The sequence below is a fragment of the Gobius niger genome (genome assembly GCF_951799975.1).
Source record: "Gobius niger genome assembly, chromosome: 19".
In the NCBI taxonomy this organism is placed as follows: domain Eukaryota; kingdom Metazoa; phylum Chordata; class Actinopteri; order Gobiiformes; family Gobiidae; genus Gobius; species Gobius niger.
The window spans coordinates 22,290,898-22,310,313 of NC_136870.1; the positions used below are offsets into that span (position 1 = coordinate 22,290,898).

At 42.8% G+C, this 19,416-nt stretch overlaps 3 protein-coding genes across 3 annotated transcripts in view; 2 read left to right on the forward strand and 1 right to left on the reverse strand.

Moving 5' to 3' along the window:
• The window catches only part of LOC306978571 (E3 ubiquitin-protein ligase TRIM21-like), a 40,777-nt gene extending 27,579 nt beyond the window's left edge, over window positions 1–13,198 (forward strand). The window contains exon 2 of the mRNA XM_079577206.1: window positions 11,519–13,198. Within this exon, the coding sequence (XP_079433332.1) occupies window positions 11,519–13,138 (1,620 nt within the window). The 3' untranslated portion in view covers window positions 13,139–13,198. The remainder of the gene's footprint in view (window positions 1–11,518) is intronic.
• Window positions 1–19,416, reverse strand: part of LOC306978534 (neurotrypsin-like) — a 79,451-nt gene that overhangs the window by 51,000 nt on the left and 9,035 nt on the right. The window lies entirely within an intron of this gene.
• On the forward strand, window positions 7,104–16,224 carry LOC306978570 (E3 ubiquitin-protein ligase TRIM11-like). The gene is made up of 2 exons (XM_079577205.1): window positions 7,104–7,151; window positions 14,559–16,224. The coding sequence occupies exon 2, from the start codon at window positions 14,561–14,563 to the stop codon at window positions 16,181–16,183; it is 1,623 nt and encodes a 540-aa protein (XP_079433331.1). The 5' UTR covers window positions 7,104–7,151; window positions 14,559–14,560; the 3' UTR covers window positions 16,184–16,224.

The window sequence follows — 19,416 nt, forward strand, 5'->3', positions numbered from 1 at the left end:
CAAAAACACTCCATCAGACACAAAGTCAGACCCCAATAAAAGTTCTTTGTTGAATTTAAGAAAAGAATGCCAAGGCTCTCAGCTCCTCCGTGTGTCTGCAGCAGGGCACTGTCCCTTTAAGAAAATGACTCATGTTTGAGGAAGTGAAGCACAGTTGTGTGGGAGCGAGTAGTGCTAGCAGTAGCAGCAGCAGCAGCAGCAGCAGGAGCAGGTTGTCTCTGACAGAACTTTTAAAAGTGAGTTTGCAACATGAAAACAATGAGAAATCCAGTGGTAATCCTTGCATTAAGGATATATGTTTGAAGAATCTGCAGAGAACATTGTTGGTCTGAGTGAGTTGTACAAGTTTTGTGTGAGCTTCTATGTTTTAGATATAAACTCTCTTGCCTTATACATTTACATGAAGATGTTTCACTTTGTCATATTTCTATGCGGTTCCCTGGTTTGTCAGATTGCCTTTGTCAAAGCTCAGACCTAAAACCAGGCTATGGGTCATTCTACAAAGTAAACAAGGTTCATGCCTTGTTTACTTTGTGGCATGACACATAGCCTAGAAACTGCAGCTGAACGTCAAGTTTCCTGTTATAGTTTGAGATTCTTTAAAAGTGCCCGGGTAGTTTTGGCATAATCTGATACTCCTGACAAAGAACATACTGTACTGTAGCATTTGCATCCTGTTGAGCTGTGTCTGTGTTTCTCTACAGAGATGGCGTTGAGTCTCCCTCTTCTGTCTGAGGACCAGCTCCTCTGTCCCATCTGTCTGGGGGTGTTTGTGAAGCCTGTGTCTACTCCCTGTGGACACAACTTCTGCATGTCCTGCCTGTCCTCCTACTGGGACAGCAGTGCATCTGTGTGCCTCTGCCCCGTCTGTAAGGAGAACTTTAACGTCAGACCACAGCTCAGAGTCAACACCTTCATCTCAGAACTGTCCCAGAGCTTCAGCAGCCTTCAGCTGAGACAGGAGCCCCAGACTCGCATGAAACTGAGGGATCAGCTGGTGCCCAACAATGCTAAACTTGCATCCTTGATCCAAGAGAAAGTCGAGAGCGTCTGCTCCATCAGAGAGACTAGAGCCCAGAGACAGGAGGAGACCAGACGAGTGATCGCACAGAGTGAGGAGGTCCTCCAGGACGTCCTGAAGAAGGTTCAGAAGAGCCACAAAGACCTGGTCCAAAAGATGGAGCAGAAGCAGCAGCAGGCAGACTCTGAGGCAGACGCTCTGGTTGAGCAAACTGAGCAGGAGATTGCAGATCTGATAGAGACTCAAACTAATCTCCAAGAGCTAAAACTGACAGAAGATCCATTGATTTTCTTTCAGAAACATCCAAACATTTCCCTGGAGGGTCTGAACAGTGTGTCCACTTTGAGCTTAAGAGTGGATGAGGAGTTGCAGGATATGAGGGAGACATTGAGGAGCTACACGGGTCAACTTCAAATGCTCTTGCAGAAACTTGACTGTGATATCAGTTTGTTTAAAAATCAAAAGTGGTGTGATTTGAAACGTGTGCAGAGACACGCTGTCGACATAAAGCTCGACCCTGACACAGCTCACCGCCAACTTCTTCTGTCCCCTGATCTCAAACAGGTCTGGTTCAACAAAAGAGTCACACAAGCTCCTGAATACAACAGCAGGAGGTTCCTTGTAAACCTGGCTGTTATTGCAGACCGAGGTTTCTCCCATGGGCGTTTCTACTTTGAGGTGTCCGTGGGACAGAAGGAGGAGTGGGTTCTTGGGCTGGTTGAGGAGTCTGTCCCAAGACTCTCAGTGATTCCTAAAGAGCCTGACAGTGGCCTCTGGGCTCTCTATTTCCGAGGCGATAAATTCTACACACACAGTAACCCTGACGTTCCGGTCTACACTGGTAAAGTGGAGAGAGTTGGCGTGTTTGTGGACTGTGACAAAGGTCTGCTCTCCTTCTACGACGTGAACACAGCCACACGCATTCATACATTTAATTATTATATCATTGAAGAGAAGCTGTACCCTTTCCTAAATCCCTGTAATGATGAGTTTCCTTCAAACCTGGGCCCAATGATGATCGTTGATCCCAAATGAAGACAGAAAATGTATTAACATGAGCCTTTATATTAAGGGCTGGGACTCACAACCACTGAGCTTTTGATACATTTTGAAAATATTTTGTTGATTTGCATGTTAATAAAAATGGAGGTTGATTTAGTTTAGTTACGTAAAGTTTTAATGGGGCAGCAAAAAATTATTAACATGGTTTATGAGGTAATACTTGTACATTATGTTTATTATATTGTGCACATTTTATAAAGGAATGCAACTATACTGGGTCTGTTTTATTATTATTTACTAGATTGACGTATTAAGAATTAGTTATTATGGGGAAAAAGGCTCTGGAAATAGTCAGTTCCAAGCCAAAAGGACTTTCCCAGTTCTCTTTGGGGGCTGTATGTATTTCCAATTTTCCTGTGTACAGCGGTAAAGAAAAAATGTGAGTGTTTATGGAACTATGAAAATGTTCTGGTTTGATTCTATGATGTGATCACAGCCACATGCATTTATTCACTCGATCACTGTATCATAACTGAGAGGATCTTTTCCCTATTTCAATCCATGCAAGGAGTTACCTTCAGACTTGGACACAATGACTATTCTTAATGGAAAGGGACTGAAAATCCTGCTTTCACAAACATAGAAATCTAAGAACCCCCACAACACTGGCCTGGGCATTTTTTCAGGTTGAATTATCAAGAAATTGATCATTTGCATAGCTTAGAGTTATTCATTATAATGATGAATTGAATAAGTGTTTGAGGGGCTAATCTTATTGAGTAAAGGCCCTACACCGGACTTGGCTTTTCAAGCAGTGGAACAAAATTAGTTTTGACCTCAAGTGTATTGTAAAATCATACATTTGTGGGTCTAAAGCATTGCATCAATTTCATTAACTTGCAAGCTTGTTTTCTCTCATTATAGCAAGTGACCCTGGCCTGCAAGTTGTGAGCCTGCACTCGTCCCTGTGAAGAAATGATGTTACAAATATTGTATGTCAGGAAAGGTAGGAATGAGCATTTTAATTTAGTGGCTTCCTCTTTCATTCTTTGCAGTACAAATAGGTTTTTTTTAAGTAGATTTTGTTTAAACAAAAATAAAAAAGCTCACTTGCTTTAAAACACCATGGTAGCACAACGGCTAGGGCTCGTGCTTCACAGCTAAAAGGTCCCGAGTTCAATCCCCGGCCAGACAGAGCCTTTCTGTGTGGTACTCCGGTTTCCCTACCACTGAAAACATGTACAATAGGTTTTATCGTCCAGCCAGGTGATTCTGACTAGTAGCCTGGCTCCACATCTGGAGATGGGCCTCCGGGCATCTGCCTGCAACAGCTGCCCTCTGCTCCAAAAGGCGACCCCAGCGGCATTGAAGGATGGGTCAGATGCAGAGAATGAATTTCCCCACTGGATGAATAAAGTATTCCTTAAACGTTGACCTTGACAGCACAGATTTGCTATGGTATTGTTTCAATAGCTCTGTCATGTCCAACAATCCAGCGTTGCATTAATTCTTCACCTAGATCTTAGTATTGATGATGAGAGATTGTGACGACTGTGCAAAGCCTTCTTCAGGACATCACAAAGATTCACAATAGGGTTAAGATCTGTACTCTGAGCCAGATGATTCCTGGCATTGTCATCTTGGAATATACCCGGGAAGAAAATGTTGAAATGTGATTCAAGAGAAAATATATCATACATATACACACAACTCATGAACCAATAAAAAATGTGTGTGTGCAGATCTTAGGAATATTTGTTGTTGAGTTAACGCCGGGGTGAAAACCAAACACTCCATAGGGAAATTGGGCATCAGCAGCAGCTTTGTTTCTGGAGGCTAACTAGACCATCATCTGCAAAGGCTATTAAATTCAACTGATGAATATATAGACACATATTTAAAAGAGAGATAAAGACATTGGGTCAAACGCAAAGGACATGTTTTTAAGACAACCCACCTCACCTTATTTGGAACAAAATGATGCGACGCCACTGAAACTTAATCTCTGTCAGCTGCTCCATCAGCAGACATGATGAAAGTGAAAGTAACTCAGAGTTTGAGCTCAACAGCACGTCTCAGTCCGTCTCCTACACAACCTCAGAAAGTAAGTGTGATCAGAACAAGAAATGTGTAAAACCTAGAGTGTAGTGTGTGATTGTTTACACTAACACAGTTTGTCAGACAAGAGTTCTGTCTGTTCTGTCTAAGATACTTTTTCTGAAGCTCATCAAACTCTATTTTATTGAAACTATCAAAAGAATTTAGCTTAAGTGTTTGTAATATTAATATATCAAATTTGTATTAGTTTATAACTTACAATGTTTCCTGTGTTTCTTACTTAAAGTTTGCTTTTCATCTCAATATTTCTTCTGCAACTAGTGCCATGTGGCTATAAATAAACATGACATGAAATGGGAGAAGCAGTGCCTCACTTTGCAGCCCCCAAACCTTTACTCTTTATTTTTTTTCCCCGGTGACGCTTTAAATTAAGGTGTGCTCATTAAGATAGCCTTTTCTCTCCATGACTTGTTAATGGTTTTAGTTTTTTCCTTAGTTTAGTGAAGTAGTTTTACCAAACAAACTCAAAAAAAGGAAGCAACATCAAGGAACATCCCAAACCCTAACTCCACACAGAAAGCTTGAGAATAGAACCTGAGACCAGAGCCAGAGACTTGTTGTGACGAGATAGAGCTAATTGTGCAACCCTATCTAACTAAAGACACTTAGTCTGGCAGGCATATCATCAGATTTAAGATATTCTTCTTCCAATCTGAGAGTCTATATATAAAAGCAAACAAAATAAGTTATGTATTTTCACACAGTAAAGGCAAATTATAAAGTCTTTAAGAGTGCATCATGAGCATGGGTTCCTGTTAAGCTGTGTCTGTGTTTCTCTGCAGAGATGGCGTCGAGTCTCCCTCTTCTGTCTGAGGACCTGCTCCAATGTCCCATCTGTCTGGGGGTGTTTGTGGAGCCTGTGTCTACTCCCTGTGGACACAACTTCTGCATGTCCTGCCTGTCGACCTACTGGGACAGCAGTGCGCCTGTGTGCTTCTGCCCCATCTGTAAGGAGAACTTCAGCATCAGACCACAGCTCAGAGTCAACACCTTCATTAAAAGACTGTGCCAGAGCCTCAGCAGCCTTAAGCTGAGACAGGAGCCCCAGACCTCAGTCCTGTGTGACGTGTGCACTGCTCCACAACAGGACGCGCTGATGTCCTGTGTAGAGTGTCTCTCCTCGTTCTGCTACGAACACCTGGAGCCTCACCGCAGACACACACTGATCCCTCCTGACACCAGTCTGCAGGACAGAGTGTGTCCTCAGCATCAGCAGCTGCTGCACTCGTACTGCACTGAAGAGGGCGCTCTGCTGTGTGTGGACTGTGAGAGCGCCCACACCAAACACAAAACTCTCCCTCTGGAAAAAGCCTGCAAGAAACTGAGGGATCAGCTGGAGCCTATCGAGGATAAAATCTCCTCCCTGATCCATGTGAAAGTCCAGAAAATCTGGTCTATCAGGGACACAAAAGCTCAGAGACATGAGGTGACGAGACGAGTGATCACACAGTGTGAGGAGGTCCTCCAGGACGTCCTGAGGACGGTTCAGAAGAGCCACAAAGACCTGGTCCAAAAGATGGAGGAGAAGCAGCAGCAGGCAGACTCTGAGGCAGAGGCGCTGGTTATACAAACAGAGGATGAGATTGAAGAGCTGATAGAGATTCAAACTATTCTCCAAGAGCTGAAACAGACAGAAGATCCACTCATTTTCCTGCAGAAACATCCAAACATGTCCATAACCTTTCAGAGCAGAGGCCAGCTCTCTCTTAGCATCAGTGAGAATCCGAGACTCAAAGAGATGAGGGGGATTCTGAAGAGCTGCACAACTCACATCAAGGAGACTCTGCAGAAACTCAACAATGAGATAAGTTTGGTTTTTGATGAAAAATGGTGGGCTCTGAGAAGTCTGCAGAGGCACACAGTCGACATAAAACTCGATCCTGAAACGGCTCATCCAAACCTCCGTCTTTCCCCGGATCTCAAACAGGTCAGCTTTTCCAAAAATGTGAGTGTCCCAGCAAACAATACAAAAAGGTTTCTATTGAGCTTCGATGTTGTAGCAGACAGAGGTTTCTGCTCTGGGAAGTTTTACTTTGAGGTGATTGTGGGGCGTAAAAGTGAATGGGTTCTGGGAGTGGCCACAGAGTCACTGCCAAGACGTGAGAGAATCCCCCAAAGGCCAGGGTGTGGGGTCTGGGCACTGCATTTTCGAGTCGATAAGTTTGACCTCTTCAGCGGCCCTGACGTCCCGGTGTACATGGGCAAAGTGGAGAGGGTGGGAGTATTTGTGGACTATGACAAAGGTCTGCTCTCATTCTATGACGTGAAGACGGCCCATTGCATTTACTCTTTCACTCACTGTGTCTTCACTGAGAAGATCTATCCATTTTTTGGTCCCTGTGATGATGAGTTCCCCTTTAACTGGGATCCAATGAGTATTGTTCCAGTTGATCATGAATATCTTGAATAGAACTTGTTTCTCAGTCATCGTCCAATGTATGTAATATAATTTAGCATGAGAAAGTCTGACTTTTAACAAAATAAAAGCATTTGCACACTGTATGTTTTCCTTTTACTTGGTGTTAATTATCTCATTGTTGCCAGGTTTAAGAAATGACTCATGTTGATTCAAAGCCAGTGTTGGGAATAACAGTGTTTAAGTATAATGGTGCAGCAACAGTAAAGCAAATAGTTACTTTAATAAGAAATAAGTATTAATTAATAAGTATTAATTTCTTGCCCCTGAGCTTTGAGGGTGAAAGGGGTTTAAGAAGGGGAGAGACATTCAACAAATTGTCAGAGCACAAGCACCTTAACCCCTAACTAGACTATCAGCTGCAAAGGCTATAAAATTCAACTCATGAATGTACTGTATAGACAAATATTTAAAAGAGAGATGAAGATGGACATGTTTTTAAGACACCTCACCTTATTTGGAACAAAATGATGCGACGCCACTGAAACTAAATCTCTGTCAGCTGCTCCATCAGCAGACATGATGAAAGTGAAAGTAATCCAGAGTTTGAGCTCTACAGCACGTCTCAGTCCGTCTCCGACACAACTTCAGAAAGTAAGTGTGATCAGAACAAGAAATGTGTAAAACCTAGAGTGTAGTGTGTGATTGTTTACACTAACACAGTTTGTCAGAAAAGAGTTCTGTCTGTTCTGTCAAAGATACTTTTTCTGAAGCTCATCAAACTCTATTTTATTGAAACTATCAAAAGAATTTAGCTTAAGTGTTTGTAATATTAATATATCAAATTTGTGTTAGTTTATAACTTACAATGTTTCCTGTGTTTCTTACTTAAAGTTTGCTTTTCATCTCAATATTTCTTCTGCAACTAGTGCCATGTGGCTATAAATAAACATGACATGAAATGGGAGAAGCAGTGCCTCACTTTGCAGCCCCCAAACCTTTACTCTTTATTTTTTTCCCCCGGTGACGCTTTAAATTAAGGTGTGCTCATTAAGATAGCCTTTTCTCTCCATGACTTGTTAATGGTTTTAGTTTTTTCCTTAGTTTAGTGAAGTAGTTTTACCAAACAAACTCAAAAAAAGGAAGCAACATCAAGGAACATCCCAAACCCTAACTCCACACAGAAAGCTTGAGAATAGAACCTGAGACCAGAGCCAGAGACTTGTTGTGACGAGATAGAGCTAATTGTCCACCCCTATCTAACTAAAGACACTTAGTCTGGCAGGCATATCATCAGATTTAAGATATTCTTCTTCCAATCTGAGAGTCTATATATAAAAGCAAACAAAATAAGTTATGTATTTTCACACAGTAAAGGCAAATTATAAAGTCTTTAAGAGTGCATCATGAGCATGGGTTCCTGTTAAGCTGTGTCTGTGTTTCTCTGCAGAGATGGCGTCGAGTCTCCCTCTTCTGTCTGAGGACCTGCTCCAATGTCCCATCTGTCTGGGGGTGTTTGTGGAGCCTGTGTCTACTCCCTGTGGACACAACTTCTGCATGTCCTGCCTGTCGACCTACTGGGACAGCAGTGTGCCTGTGTGCTTCTGCCCCGTCTGTAAGGAGAACTTCAGCATCAGACCACAGCTCAGAGTCAACACCTTCATTAAAAGACTGTGCCAGAGCCTCAGCAGCCTTCAGCTGAGACAGGAGCCCCAGACCTCAGTCCTGTGTGACGTGTGCACTGCTCCACAACAGGACGCGCTGATGTCCTGTGTAGAGTGTCTCTCTTCATTCTGTTCTGATCACTTTGAGCCTCACCGCAGACACACACTGATCCCGCCTGTCACCAGTCTGCAGGACAGAGTGTGTCCTCAGCATCAGCAGCTGCTGCACTCGTACTGCACTGAAGAGGGCGCTCTGCTGTGTGCGAACTGTGAGGGGACCCACACCAAACACAGCATCCTCTCTCTGGAACAGGCCCACAAGAAACTGAGGGATCAGCTGGAGCCTAATGCGGCTATAATCACCTCCCTGATCCAAGAGAAGGTCCAGAGGGTCAGCTCCATCAGAGAGACTAAAGCCCAGAGACAGGAGGAGACCAGACAAGTGATCGCACAGAGTGAGGAGGTCCTCCAGGACGTCCTAAAGAAGGTTCGGAAGAGCCACAAAGACCTGGAGGAGAAGCAGCAGCAGGCAGACTCTGAGGTGGAGGCGCTGGTTATACAAACAGAGAAAGAGATTGAAGATCTGATAGAGACTCACACTATTCTCCAAGAGCTGAAACAGACGGAAGATCCACTCATTTTCCTGCAGAAACATCCAAACACGTCCATAACCTTTCAGAGCAGAGGCCAGCTCTCTCTTAGCATCAGTGAGAATCTGAGGCTCAAGGAAATGAGGGGGACTCTGAAGAACTGCACGACTCGCATCAAGGAGACTCTGCAGAAACTCAACAATGAGATAAGTTTGGTTTTTGATGAAAAATGGTGGGCTCTGAGAAGTCTGCAGAGGCACACAGTCAACATAAAACTTAATCCTGAAACGGCTCATCCAAACCTCCTTCTTTCCCCGGATCTCAAACAGGTCAGCTTTACCAAAAATGTGACTGTCTCTGCCAACAATAATAACAGGTTTCTATTGAGCTTCGCTGTTGTGGCAGACAGAGGTTTCTGCTCTGGGAAGTTTTACTTTGAGGTGATTGTGGGGCGTAAAAGTGAATGGGTTCTGGGAGTGGCCACAGAGTCACTGCCAAGACGTGAGAGAATCCCCCAAAGGCCAGGGTGTGGCGTCTGGGCACTGCATTTTCGAGTCGATAAGTTTGACCTCTTCAGTGGCCCTGACGTCCCGGTGTACATGGGCAAAGTGGAGAGGGTGGGAGTATTTGTGGACTATGACAAAGGTCTGCTCTCATTCTATGACGTGAAGACGGCCCATTGCATTTACTCTTTCACTCACTGTGTCTTCACTGAGAAGATCTATCCATTTTTTGGTCCCTGTGATGATGAGTTCCCCTTGATTATTGTTCCAGTTGATCATGAATAAATTGAATAAAACATGTTTCTCAGTCATCGTCCAATGTATATAATATAATTTAGTATGAGAAAGTCTGATTTTTAACAAAATAAAAGCATTTACACACTGTATGTTTTCATTTTTTGGCTAATTATCTCATTGTGGCCTCATTGTTGCCCTGTTTAAAGCGAGATACTAAATGTTGTTTTTCTATTTTGAAACTGTGAAAGGAGGACGTAGAGGGGGTTGAACTATCAGCCCACTCATTTCTTCCTCTCAGAATTCCTTCCACACATCCCAACTCTTCAAACAACTGTATGGATTCATTGTGGCCATTTTTTGGACGGTTGTAAATCTTTGATGTCAAATATGCTGAAAGAAAAGTCAGTCTGATTTGTTTTTCTGCAAATGTCAGAGTTCACAATGGCAAAGAACAATAAAATACTATAAGGAAAAAGGTCTGAAAATCAAGCTTCATCAAAATCTTCAAAATGAATTTAGTCAATTATTTTTGAAATATTTCTGCTAATGTCTCATTAATGTTTCTAGCCAACCACTTTTCTTTTTGATAAATCAATTCATTTTAATTCATGCAGTCCTTATATTTGAAGAGTTTAGTGGTGCTAGGCAAAGCTAGTGCATGTCTATGGTAACTAGTAGCCTGCATTAAAATCCTCTTCAAAATCATGGGGTCGTCCTCCAAAGGTTGCCATATCTGATTTGTAGAACGCTCCTGAATTCCACGTGTAGTAATGCGGCTGCAGGTAAACAAACTACTGTAGAGCTGTTGTAGCTTGCAACCAGGAAGCAGATGCTACTCAAATATAAGTTATTTTAAATGCAAAATGGTTATGTTTAAAAAATTATTCAACACAGACATTTATATGTGTAGTCTGGTGTAATAAGTTATTTGCCTCAGGTGCAGTGTGCTTGGGTCAGACTGTTATGCAAGGCTACTAGTTACCATAGACATGCACAAGCCTAGCACTAGCCTAGCACCACCAAACTCTTCAAATAAAAGGACTGCATGAATTAAAAACAAAAAAATCTCCATAAATCAACAACACTCTGGATAACTAGGAAATGAGGCCCAATGTCAAAAATCTGGAAGTATCCCTTTAATGCCAGAATTTTACTCAAATGCCTATCGAGCCTCTGCTCCTGAAAGCCAGCCCACAAAAAAGAATAAAAAATAAAGATCTAATCCAGCGCACTTCAATAGAAAAATGAGTGGAGTCACCCTGAACCTGAAAAGAATGATAACCACAGGAAAGATGATGTAATCGCAGCTCCTCCCTCCGAGGCGCTGTCCCTTTAAGAAAATGACTCATGATGATGAGAGTGAAACGGAAGCAGTAAAGCAATGCTGGAGCTAACAGCAGCAGCATCAGCAGCAGCAGCAGCTTCTCTCCCACTGAACACTAAAAGTAAGTATCAATACAATGATAGCTCTAGATGTAAACCTAGCATTTTGAGCATCTATGAATGTGCTAAGAATATATTGTCAGAGAAGGTATCAGTCTGTTTTATAAGGCATATTTAAACCTTTGTTGCACTCTGGCTGTAGTCTTTATTGTTTGCTGTGTTTTAATCTGTTTTTTTATGCTGATTTTCTTTGCAAAAGCAGAGTGCTGCAGAGGCTTTTAAAAGTCATGTAACAAGGCATGAAGCAAAACCAAAGACAATAGACTAACTTGTGTTGCAAATATAAAAAAAAATTCCCCATGGAAGACTCATTTAGTCTTTTCAAGGCAATGAACATTTATTTGTAGAGCACAATTCATATACAAGGCAATTCAAAGTGCTCCAGTTACATCAACTGACAGAAAAGCAGATAATATCATAAAAATGTATTTATTCCAATTGTCATATTTTACACTTTTAGTTAGAGATTCTTGTAAACTGCTCAAGCATTTTTGACTAAACCAGCCAATAAGACAAATGACATAGTCTGATACATGCTACAGCATGTTCATCTTGTTAAACTGTGTCTGTGTTTCTCTGCAGAGATGGCGAGTGTCCCTCTTCTGTCTGAGGACCAGCTCCTCTGTCCCATCTGTCTGGGGGTGTTTGAGAAGCCTGTGTCTACTCCCTGTGGACACAACTTCTGCATGTCCTGCCTGTCGTCCTACTGGGACAGCAGTGCGCCTGTGTGCTTCTGCCCCGTCTGTAAGGAGAACTTCAGCATCAGACCACAGCTCAGAGTTAACACCTTCATCTCAGGACTGTCCCAGTGCTTCAGCAGCCTTCAGCTGAGACAGGAGCCCCAGACCTCAGTCCTGTGTGACGTGTGCACTGCTCCACAACAGGACGCTCTGATGTCCTGTGTAGAGTGTCTCTCCTCGTTCTGCTCTAGTCACCTGGAGCCTCATCACAGAGTCACAGGACTGCGCAGACACACACTGATCCCTCCTGTGACCAGTCTGCAGGACAGAGTGTGTCCTCAGCATCACCAGCTGCTGCACTCATACTGCACTGAAGAGGGCGCTCTGCTGTGTGTGAGCTGTGAGGGCGCCCACTCCAAACACAGGACCCTCTCTTTGGAACAGGCCTGTAAAGAGCTGAAGGATCAGCTGGAGCCTGATGAGGCTAAAATCACCTCCCTGATCCAAGTGAATGTCCTGAGAGTCTGCTCCATCAGAGAGACTAAAACCCAGAGACAGGAGGAGACCAGACGTGTGATCACACAGAGTGAGGAGGTCCTCCAGGACGTCCTGAAGAAGGTTCAGAAGAGCCACAAAGACCTGGTCCAAAAGATGGAGGAGAAGCAGCAGCAGGCAGACTCTGAGGCAGAGGCACTGTTTGAAGAAACTGAGCAGGAGATTGCAGATCTGACAGATACTCAAACTAAACTCCAAGAACTGAAAGAGACGGAAGATCCGCTCATTTTCCTTCAGAAACATCCAAACATGTCCCTGGTCAGTCTGAATGGTCCGTCCAATTTAGGTCTAAGAGAAGATGAGGAGCTGGAGGAAATGAGAGAGACACTGAAGAGCTGCACGCCTCAATTCCAAATGCTTCTGAAGAAACTCGAGAGAGAAATGAGTTTGTTTTTTGATAAAAAATGGTGCGCTCTGAGACGTGTGCAGAGACACGCCGTCGACTTAAAGCTTGATCCTGAAACGGCTGATCCCCATCTCCTCCTGTCCGCCGATCTCAAGCAGGTCAGCTTTACCAGACATGTGAAAGAGGTTCCCAAAAACAACAAGAGGTTTAGTTACTGGTTTGTGGGGGCAGACAGATGTTTCTCCTCTGGACGGTTCTACTTTGAGGTGTCCGTGGGGCAAAAGGAAGAATGGATCCTCGGGCTGATCGAGGAGTCTGTCCCCAGAAATAAATATCCGGTTAGTGGCTTATGGGCTTTATATTTCCGTGTGGATAAATTCTACACTTATGGCAATGAGGAAGTCCTGGTGGCACGGGGTAAAGTGGAGAGAGTTGGAGTATTTGTGGACTATGACAAAGGCCTGATCTCATTCTATGACGTGAAGACGGCCACTTGCATTTATTCCTTCAATCACTGCGGCTTCATGGAGGAAATCTGTCCATGTCTATGTCCCTGTGACCTTGAGTTCCCCACCAACTGGGTTCCAATGATCATTGTTCCAGTCGGGCAGATTCATGATTGAAGCTTAGTTTACTGGTTAAACAAAGTCACAGCACAGTGTATGATGAAAGCAATTCAAATAACAAGACGGCATCACATCATGAAACTGCTTTAAAATAAAAAAACATTTGACAAAAATATATTGTGTTAAAGTTCTCTTTTTTTTTTCATTTTTAGATGAATTAAATCATGGGCGCCTTTATTCAAATGTACATATTTTCAAGGAATAATGATTTTGGAAATGTTTTCATGCATTTATTTGTACCAACCTGATTTTCTACTACTGTCACATGAATGTATGTGTATTCAATCAAATTACTTGGCTTTCTCTTATTTTGAACTCTCAGTTTATTGTCTATACCGGCAACATGAAAATGGAGATTAAAAAAGGTTATTTCTTATTAAGGTTATTTATTATTTTTCTTTCTTTTTTGTTTTTAAAATAGCCTGTAATTTGTCAACTAAAATATGCGTTTCTTTTTTTTTTTTTTTAATTACAGTAAAAAAATTGCAGTATACCCACTCGAAAATTTAAGACTGCACCACTGGTAGTGACAGGTAAAATAAAATAAAAAAGATTCAAAGTTCAAAGTTTTTAAGCTGTGTTATATTTTGCAGCTCCAAACTATTTTTGCGGAAAAAAAGCGGCAAATGGCTTGTGATATAAAGGCTGCACACCCCTGGTCTATACAAATCAAATCAACGTCTGTATCCAGCTCGGAAAATGTATTTCTGAGACTCTCAAAGGTTGTGCTGCTCCTGACAAGATGCCCAGAAACACTCCAGCAGACACAAATTCAGACACCAATAAAAGTTCATGAATTAATTTAAGAAAAGAATGACAAGAGCAACCAGGGCTCTCGGCTCCTCCGTCTGTCTGTAGCAGGGCACTGTCCCTTTAAGAAAACCACTCATGTTGATGAAGTACAAGCACAGCTGTGACAGAGCGAGTGGCAGCAGCACACTTCAGTTTGTCTCCCACAGAACTTCTAAAAGTGAGTATATAACATCAACAAAACACAAACTCCAGTGGTACATTTGTATAATCTGTACATGAATGTTGGTCTGAGTGTTTTATGTGAGCTTCTGTGTGTTTTTATATACTCTCTCGCCTTAATACATTTGCCTGAATATGTTTCATTATATAATATTTCTTTGCGTTTCCGCTTTGTCAACGCTCAGAGCTGAAACCAGGTTAGGGTCATGCTACAAAGTAAACACGGCATGAAGTAATGCTGAGGGCTCAGGGCAGTTGGGTAACTTTGAAGGAGCTGCAGCTGAACATTGTTATCTCATGTTGTCTTATCGCTTCCTGGTTTAGTTTTTTAGATTTATTTTTTTTTTTTTTTAAACTGTGAGTAGTTTTGGTATGACATAATCTGATGAAGACTGTGCTGTGTAGCATTTGCATCCTGTTGAGCTGTGTCTGTGTTTCTCTGCAGAGATGGCGTTGAGTGTCCCTCTTCTGTCTGAGGACCAGCTCCTCTGTCCCATCTGTCTGGGGGTGTTTGTGAAGCCTGTGTCTACTCCCTGTGGACACAACTTCTGCATGTCCTGCCTGTCGTCCTACTGGGACGGCAGTGCACCGATGTGCCTCTGCCCCGTCTGTAAGGAGAACTTCAGCATCAGACCAAAGCTCAGAGTCAACACCTTCATCTCAGGACTGTCCCAGAGCTTCAGCAGCCTTCAGCTGAGACAGGAGCCCCAGACCTCAGTCCTGTGTGACGTGTGCACTGCTCCACAACAGGACGCGCTGATGTCCTGTGTAGAGTGTCTCTCCTCGTTCTGCTCTGATCACCTGGAGCCCCATCACAGAGTCCCAGGACTGCGCAGACACAAACTGATCCCTCCTGACACCAGTCTGCAGGACAGAGTGTGTGCTCAGCATCAGCAGCTGCTGCACTCGTACTGCACTGAAGAGGGCACTCTGCTGTGTGTGAGCTGTGAGGGCGCCCACTCCAAACACAGGACCCTCTCTTTAGAACAGGCCTACAAGAAACTGAGGGCTCACCTGGAGCCAAATGAGGCTAAGATCACTTCCCTGATCCAAGAGAAAGTCCTGAGTGTCTGCTCCATCAGAGAGATTAAAGCCCAGAGACAGGAGGAGACCAGACGAGTGATCACACAGAGTGAGGAGGTCCTCCAGGACGTCCTGAAGAAGTTTCAGAACAGCCACAAAGACCTGGTCCAAAAGATGGAGGAGAAGCAGCAGCAGGCAGACTCTGAGGCAGAGGCTCTGGTTGAGCAAGCTGAGCAGGAAATTGCAAATCTGATAGAGACTCAAACTAAACTCCAAGAGCTGAAACAGACAGAAGATCCACTGGTTTTCCTTCAGAAACATCCAGGTATTTCTCTGGTTGGTCTGAACAGTTTGTCCACTCTGAACCTCAGAGACAATGAGGGGCTGGAGGAAATGAGAAAGAGTCTGGAGCGTTGCACATCTTCGATCAAAGAGTTTCTCGAGAAACTCGACAGAGAAATTTGTTTCTCTGAAAAACAATCTTTGTTGAAACCTTTTTTAAGATACGCCGTTGGCTTAAGGCTCGACCCTGACACGGCTCACCCAAAGCTCCTTCTGTCTCCTGATCTCAAACAGGTCTGGTTCAACAAAAGAGGCACACAAGCTTCTGAAAACAACAGTAGAAGGTTCCTTGGTTCCTACACTGTTGTTGCAGACAAAGGTTTCTCCTATGGGCGTTTCTACTTTGAGGTGTCCGTGGGGCAGAAGGAGGAATGGGTTCTTGGGCTCGTCGCAGAGTCTGTTCCCAGAAACAAGGTGATTCCTAAAGAGCCCGACTCTGGCGTCTGGGCTTTGTATTTCCGGGTCGATAAATTCTATACGTTTTACAACCGTAACGTCCCGGTGTATACGGGTAAAGCGGAGCGGGTCGGCGTTTTTGTGGACTGTGAGAAAGGTCTGCTCTCCTTCTACGACGCGAAGACAGCCACACACATTTATACATTCAACAATTATATCTTTGAAGAGAAGCTGTACCCTTTCCTAAACCCCTGTAATGATGAGTTTCCTTCAAACTTGGGCCCAATGACGATCGTTGATCCCAAATGAAGATGGAAAATGTATTAACATGAGTCTTTATATTCAGGGCTGGGGCTTGGTACAAAGTATATACAGTAAGTAATGTTTGTAATAGTGTAGCTAAAGTAAGTATGAGCAATGTTTATTTATATGAAATATTATTTTTATGTGAAGTACTACTACCGTTTTTGTGCATAATAAAGGAATGTATCTTGATTTGCATTGTATAGTCTTGATTGCATTTTTTTAAAATATTATTGAAGGTAAAAGAATTATGTATGGGGCTTTTGAAATCACCTAATGTATTTTTTAAGTCAAAATCCTCACCCTTTAACACAGCACCAGTCAGCGGTCTGTGACAGTCACGCATGCACCACAGCCCAATTATTGCCAATACGACAACACCACTCTGACGATCGCCATGGGAACGCTTCGCAGCCTCCCAGCTCCCATAATCCTTTTCACCGCCACAATGAGTATTTGACACGGTTCACTGTCGGAGGGAAGCCAGAACGGGGGGTGGGCGTAGGAGCGGCTGTTTGCATACTCCCGAATACTGTAAGGACAACATGAAGACTGCAGCCATGTACTGGAACAAAGAAAGCACACTGTTCACGCCAGAAACTGAAGACGTTAATCGTTTACGTGTTTATCAGGAAAGCCCCACATACAGGAATAATAGTGAGTTCAAATATGAGAGTTAAACCTTCATTACATTTTTTACTTCCATGCATTGGGAACATTGCAAACTGTTTTCTAAATGAAAACATGAAGAGAAATGTAAAACTTCAACTTGAAAAAAAAATAACAAACAACATTGGGCTGATTTGGCTTTCTAGTGGAATCAGTAAACTAATATTTAGTTGTATGACCACAGTTATTTAGAACGGCTTTGCATCTGTGTTGCATGGAGCATTTTAGCCCAAGATGCTTTGACAACATTTCACAATTCATTTTCATTTTTGGTTTTGCTCAGAAACAGCATTTTTGATTTCACACTACACAATTTCTCTCGTATTATGTTCTAGGGATTGGGCTCGCCACCCCATAACATTCATTTGCTTCAAGAATCAAAAAGATCTTAAGACAATTGTAAATGCATTAGGGTAAAAACTCATAAACATGTATAGGTATATAGTTGTGTTTTGAAACTGATACAGACTCAGGAAGGATTATTTACATCTGATGTAAATGTAAATATAATGTTTAACTGTAAGATCATGAAATGCAAATGTAATTTATATGAACAAGGGATAGGCATTTATAAGCTTCTTGCTTCAATCTACACCCCTTGAGCTTCCACAACTGTATCATTGCAATTTTTGTAGGAACAAATTTGATTTGTAACCCTGTAAACCTTGGCGTGGGGTGGCAGCACATGGAGGGCAGAGAAGGGAGGGAGTTCAGCTCAGTTCTTGGTCTGGAACCAAGATTTTGCTCATTTACTGTTGTATGTTTTCCCATTTCAGTTTAATGCAACATGAACTCTTCAAGTGTTATGATGTATGCAAACTGCTCCACGATCCCTGTATGCAATCGATAGGTCTCACACCATAGTAAGAGAAACATGCCCAAACTATGTCACTTGCACTGCCATGCTGCACTGTGTTCAGAGTGTGGCTTGAATTCAGGGTTTGGGGGTCAATTGCTTTCGTCAGTCCACAAAATGTTTCTCCATTTCTCTTTAGTTCACATGTGCTGAAGAGGATGCAATCTAGAAAAGAACGTGTCTTTTTGGTAGCAGCTGGATTTCACAGGGGCTTCTTGCAAATAGACTCCAACTGCAGATCATTTTATCTCAACAGCCTGTCATTTTCTGCACTTCTTCATAAGCTTTCTTCCCTCCAATCAGACTTTTAATCAAAAAATGCTGCACTTCTGAACGATGTCTTGAACGACCCATTTTTCTCAGGCTTTCAACGGTTTGGGTTTTCTAAGAATCTACTGCACCCAATGGTGAATTCTTCTTACATAGGTGTATTAATCTTCCAGTGCCAGATAAAAAAAAAAAGAATTAAGGTTGAGCCATTTTGAATCTGTACAGTATTATATGAAGTGTACCCAGTATCCTAACTGCATAGTACTAGCATAGTATCAGCAATTTCCAATCCCAGAGCACAAACCTAATTTTGCGTTATTTCAGCAGTATTAGAATATTAATAATATTCGTATATGGCTAAGGATTACTTCCATCTAACCTTGACACAGTTTAGCGTGCAGTGCTTGGATAAATGAGACTATAACAGCCGTTTAGAGCGGCCATATTTCAGCGTGAGAAATGGAGGAGTCGCTTTGGAGGAGCGACCCACCCCCCACCTCAGCCCTCACGCACCACCCTCTGCTCTCCCCGTCGTCTTGTGGCAGAGCTGGGAAATTAAATGCGGAGGCCTCGGGGAGAAGCAGACAGTGGCAGTATATATTGGCAGGGGACCAGTGCGCCGGTGTGTTCGGGGTCTGGAGAAAATGTGGGTTAAAGTGAAACTGTGTGCTTCAAAAGGCGCCGGGTTGTGAAAGGGATATGCAAGAAGTTGGCAACGCAATAGGACATCGTGCAATGTTATAGAAGCTCCCAGCAATCTGTGGCTTCTGCAGAGCCTTCTCCGGAGAGAGCCACGGGTGACAGTCACATGACTTGCTCCGATGCCAGCATGAGAACTTTTGGCCAGTGGTTCTCAAACTTTTCACTCCAAGTACCACATAACTAAATATTCAGCTTTACAAGTACCACAGGGCCTAGACGAAGATCAAAACATAGGCTGAAAATACACATATTTGCATATTCAATTCCCAAATACTCCAGCACCTTTTGAGCAGTGATGAGATTTACGGCTCTTTTCTGGGAGCCGAGTCTTTGGGATCCGTTCATTTCAAAGAGCTGTTCAAAAGACTGTTTCTTTTTAAGATAACATTTTCATAACGCCGGCCAGATAACTCACAAAATCAAAGATGCGATCGATGAAAGGCACACTTTTTAAATTTAAATAATCCCAAATTACAAAGCGATTGATATTTATGCTTTGTGAAACAACAAAATTCATAATAAAAAGAGGCTACATCTGTCTGAAAAATCGTTTTTAGTGCAAAAAGCTTTCCCTTGTTGGGCTGATTCTAGTGTTCGTTCGAGGGAGTTCTGGGTTAAATTGACTGAAGAAAGATCTGTCTCTTTTCACAACTGGGATCCGGTTCGAACTGGTCGCCGCTCGCTACTTTTGAAACAATATGTTTACAATTTTAGTAGGGCTGAAACAACTAATCGATTAATC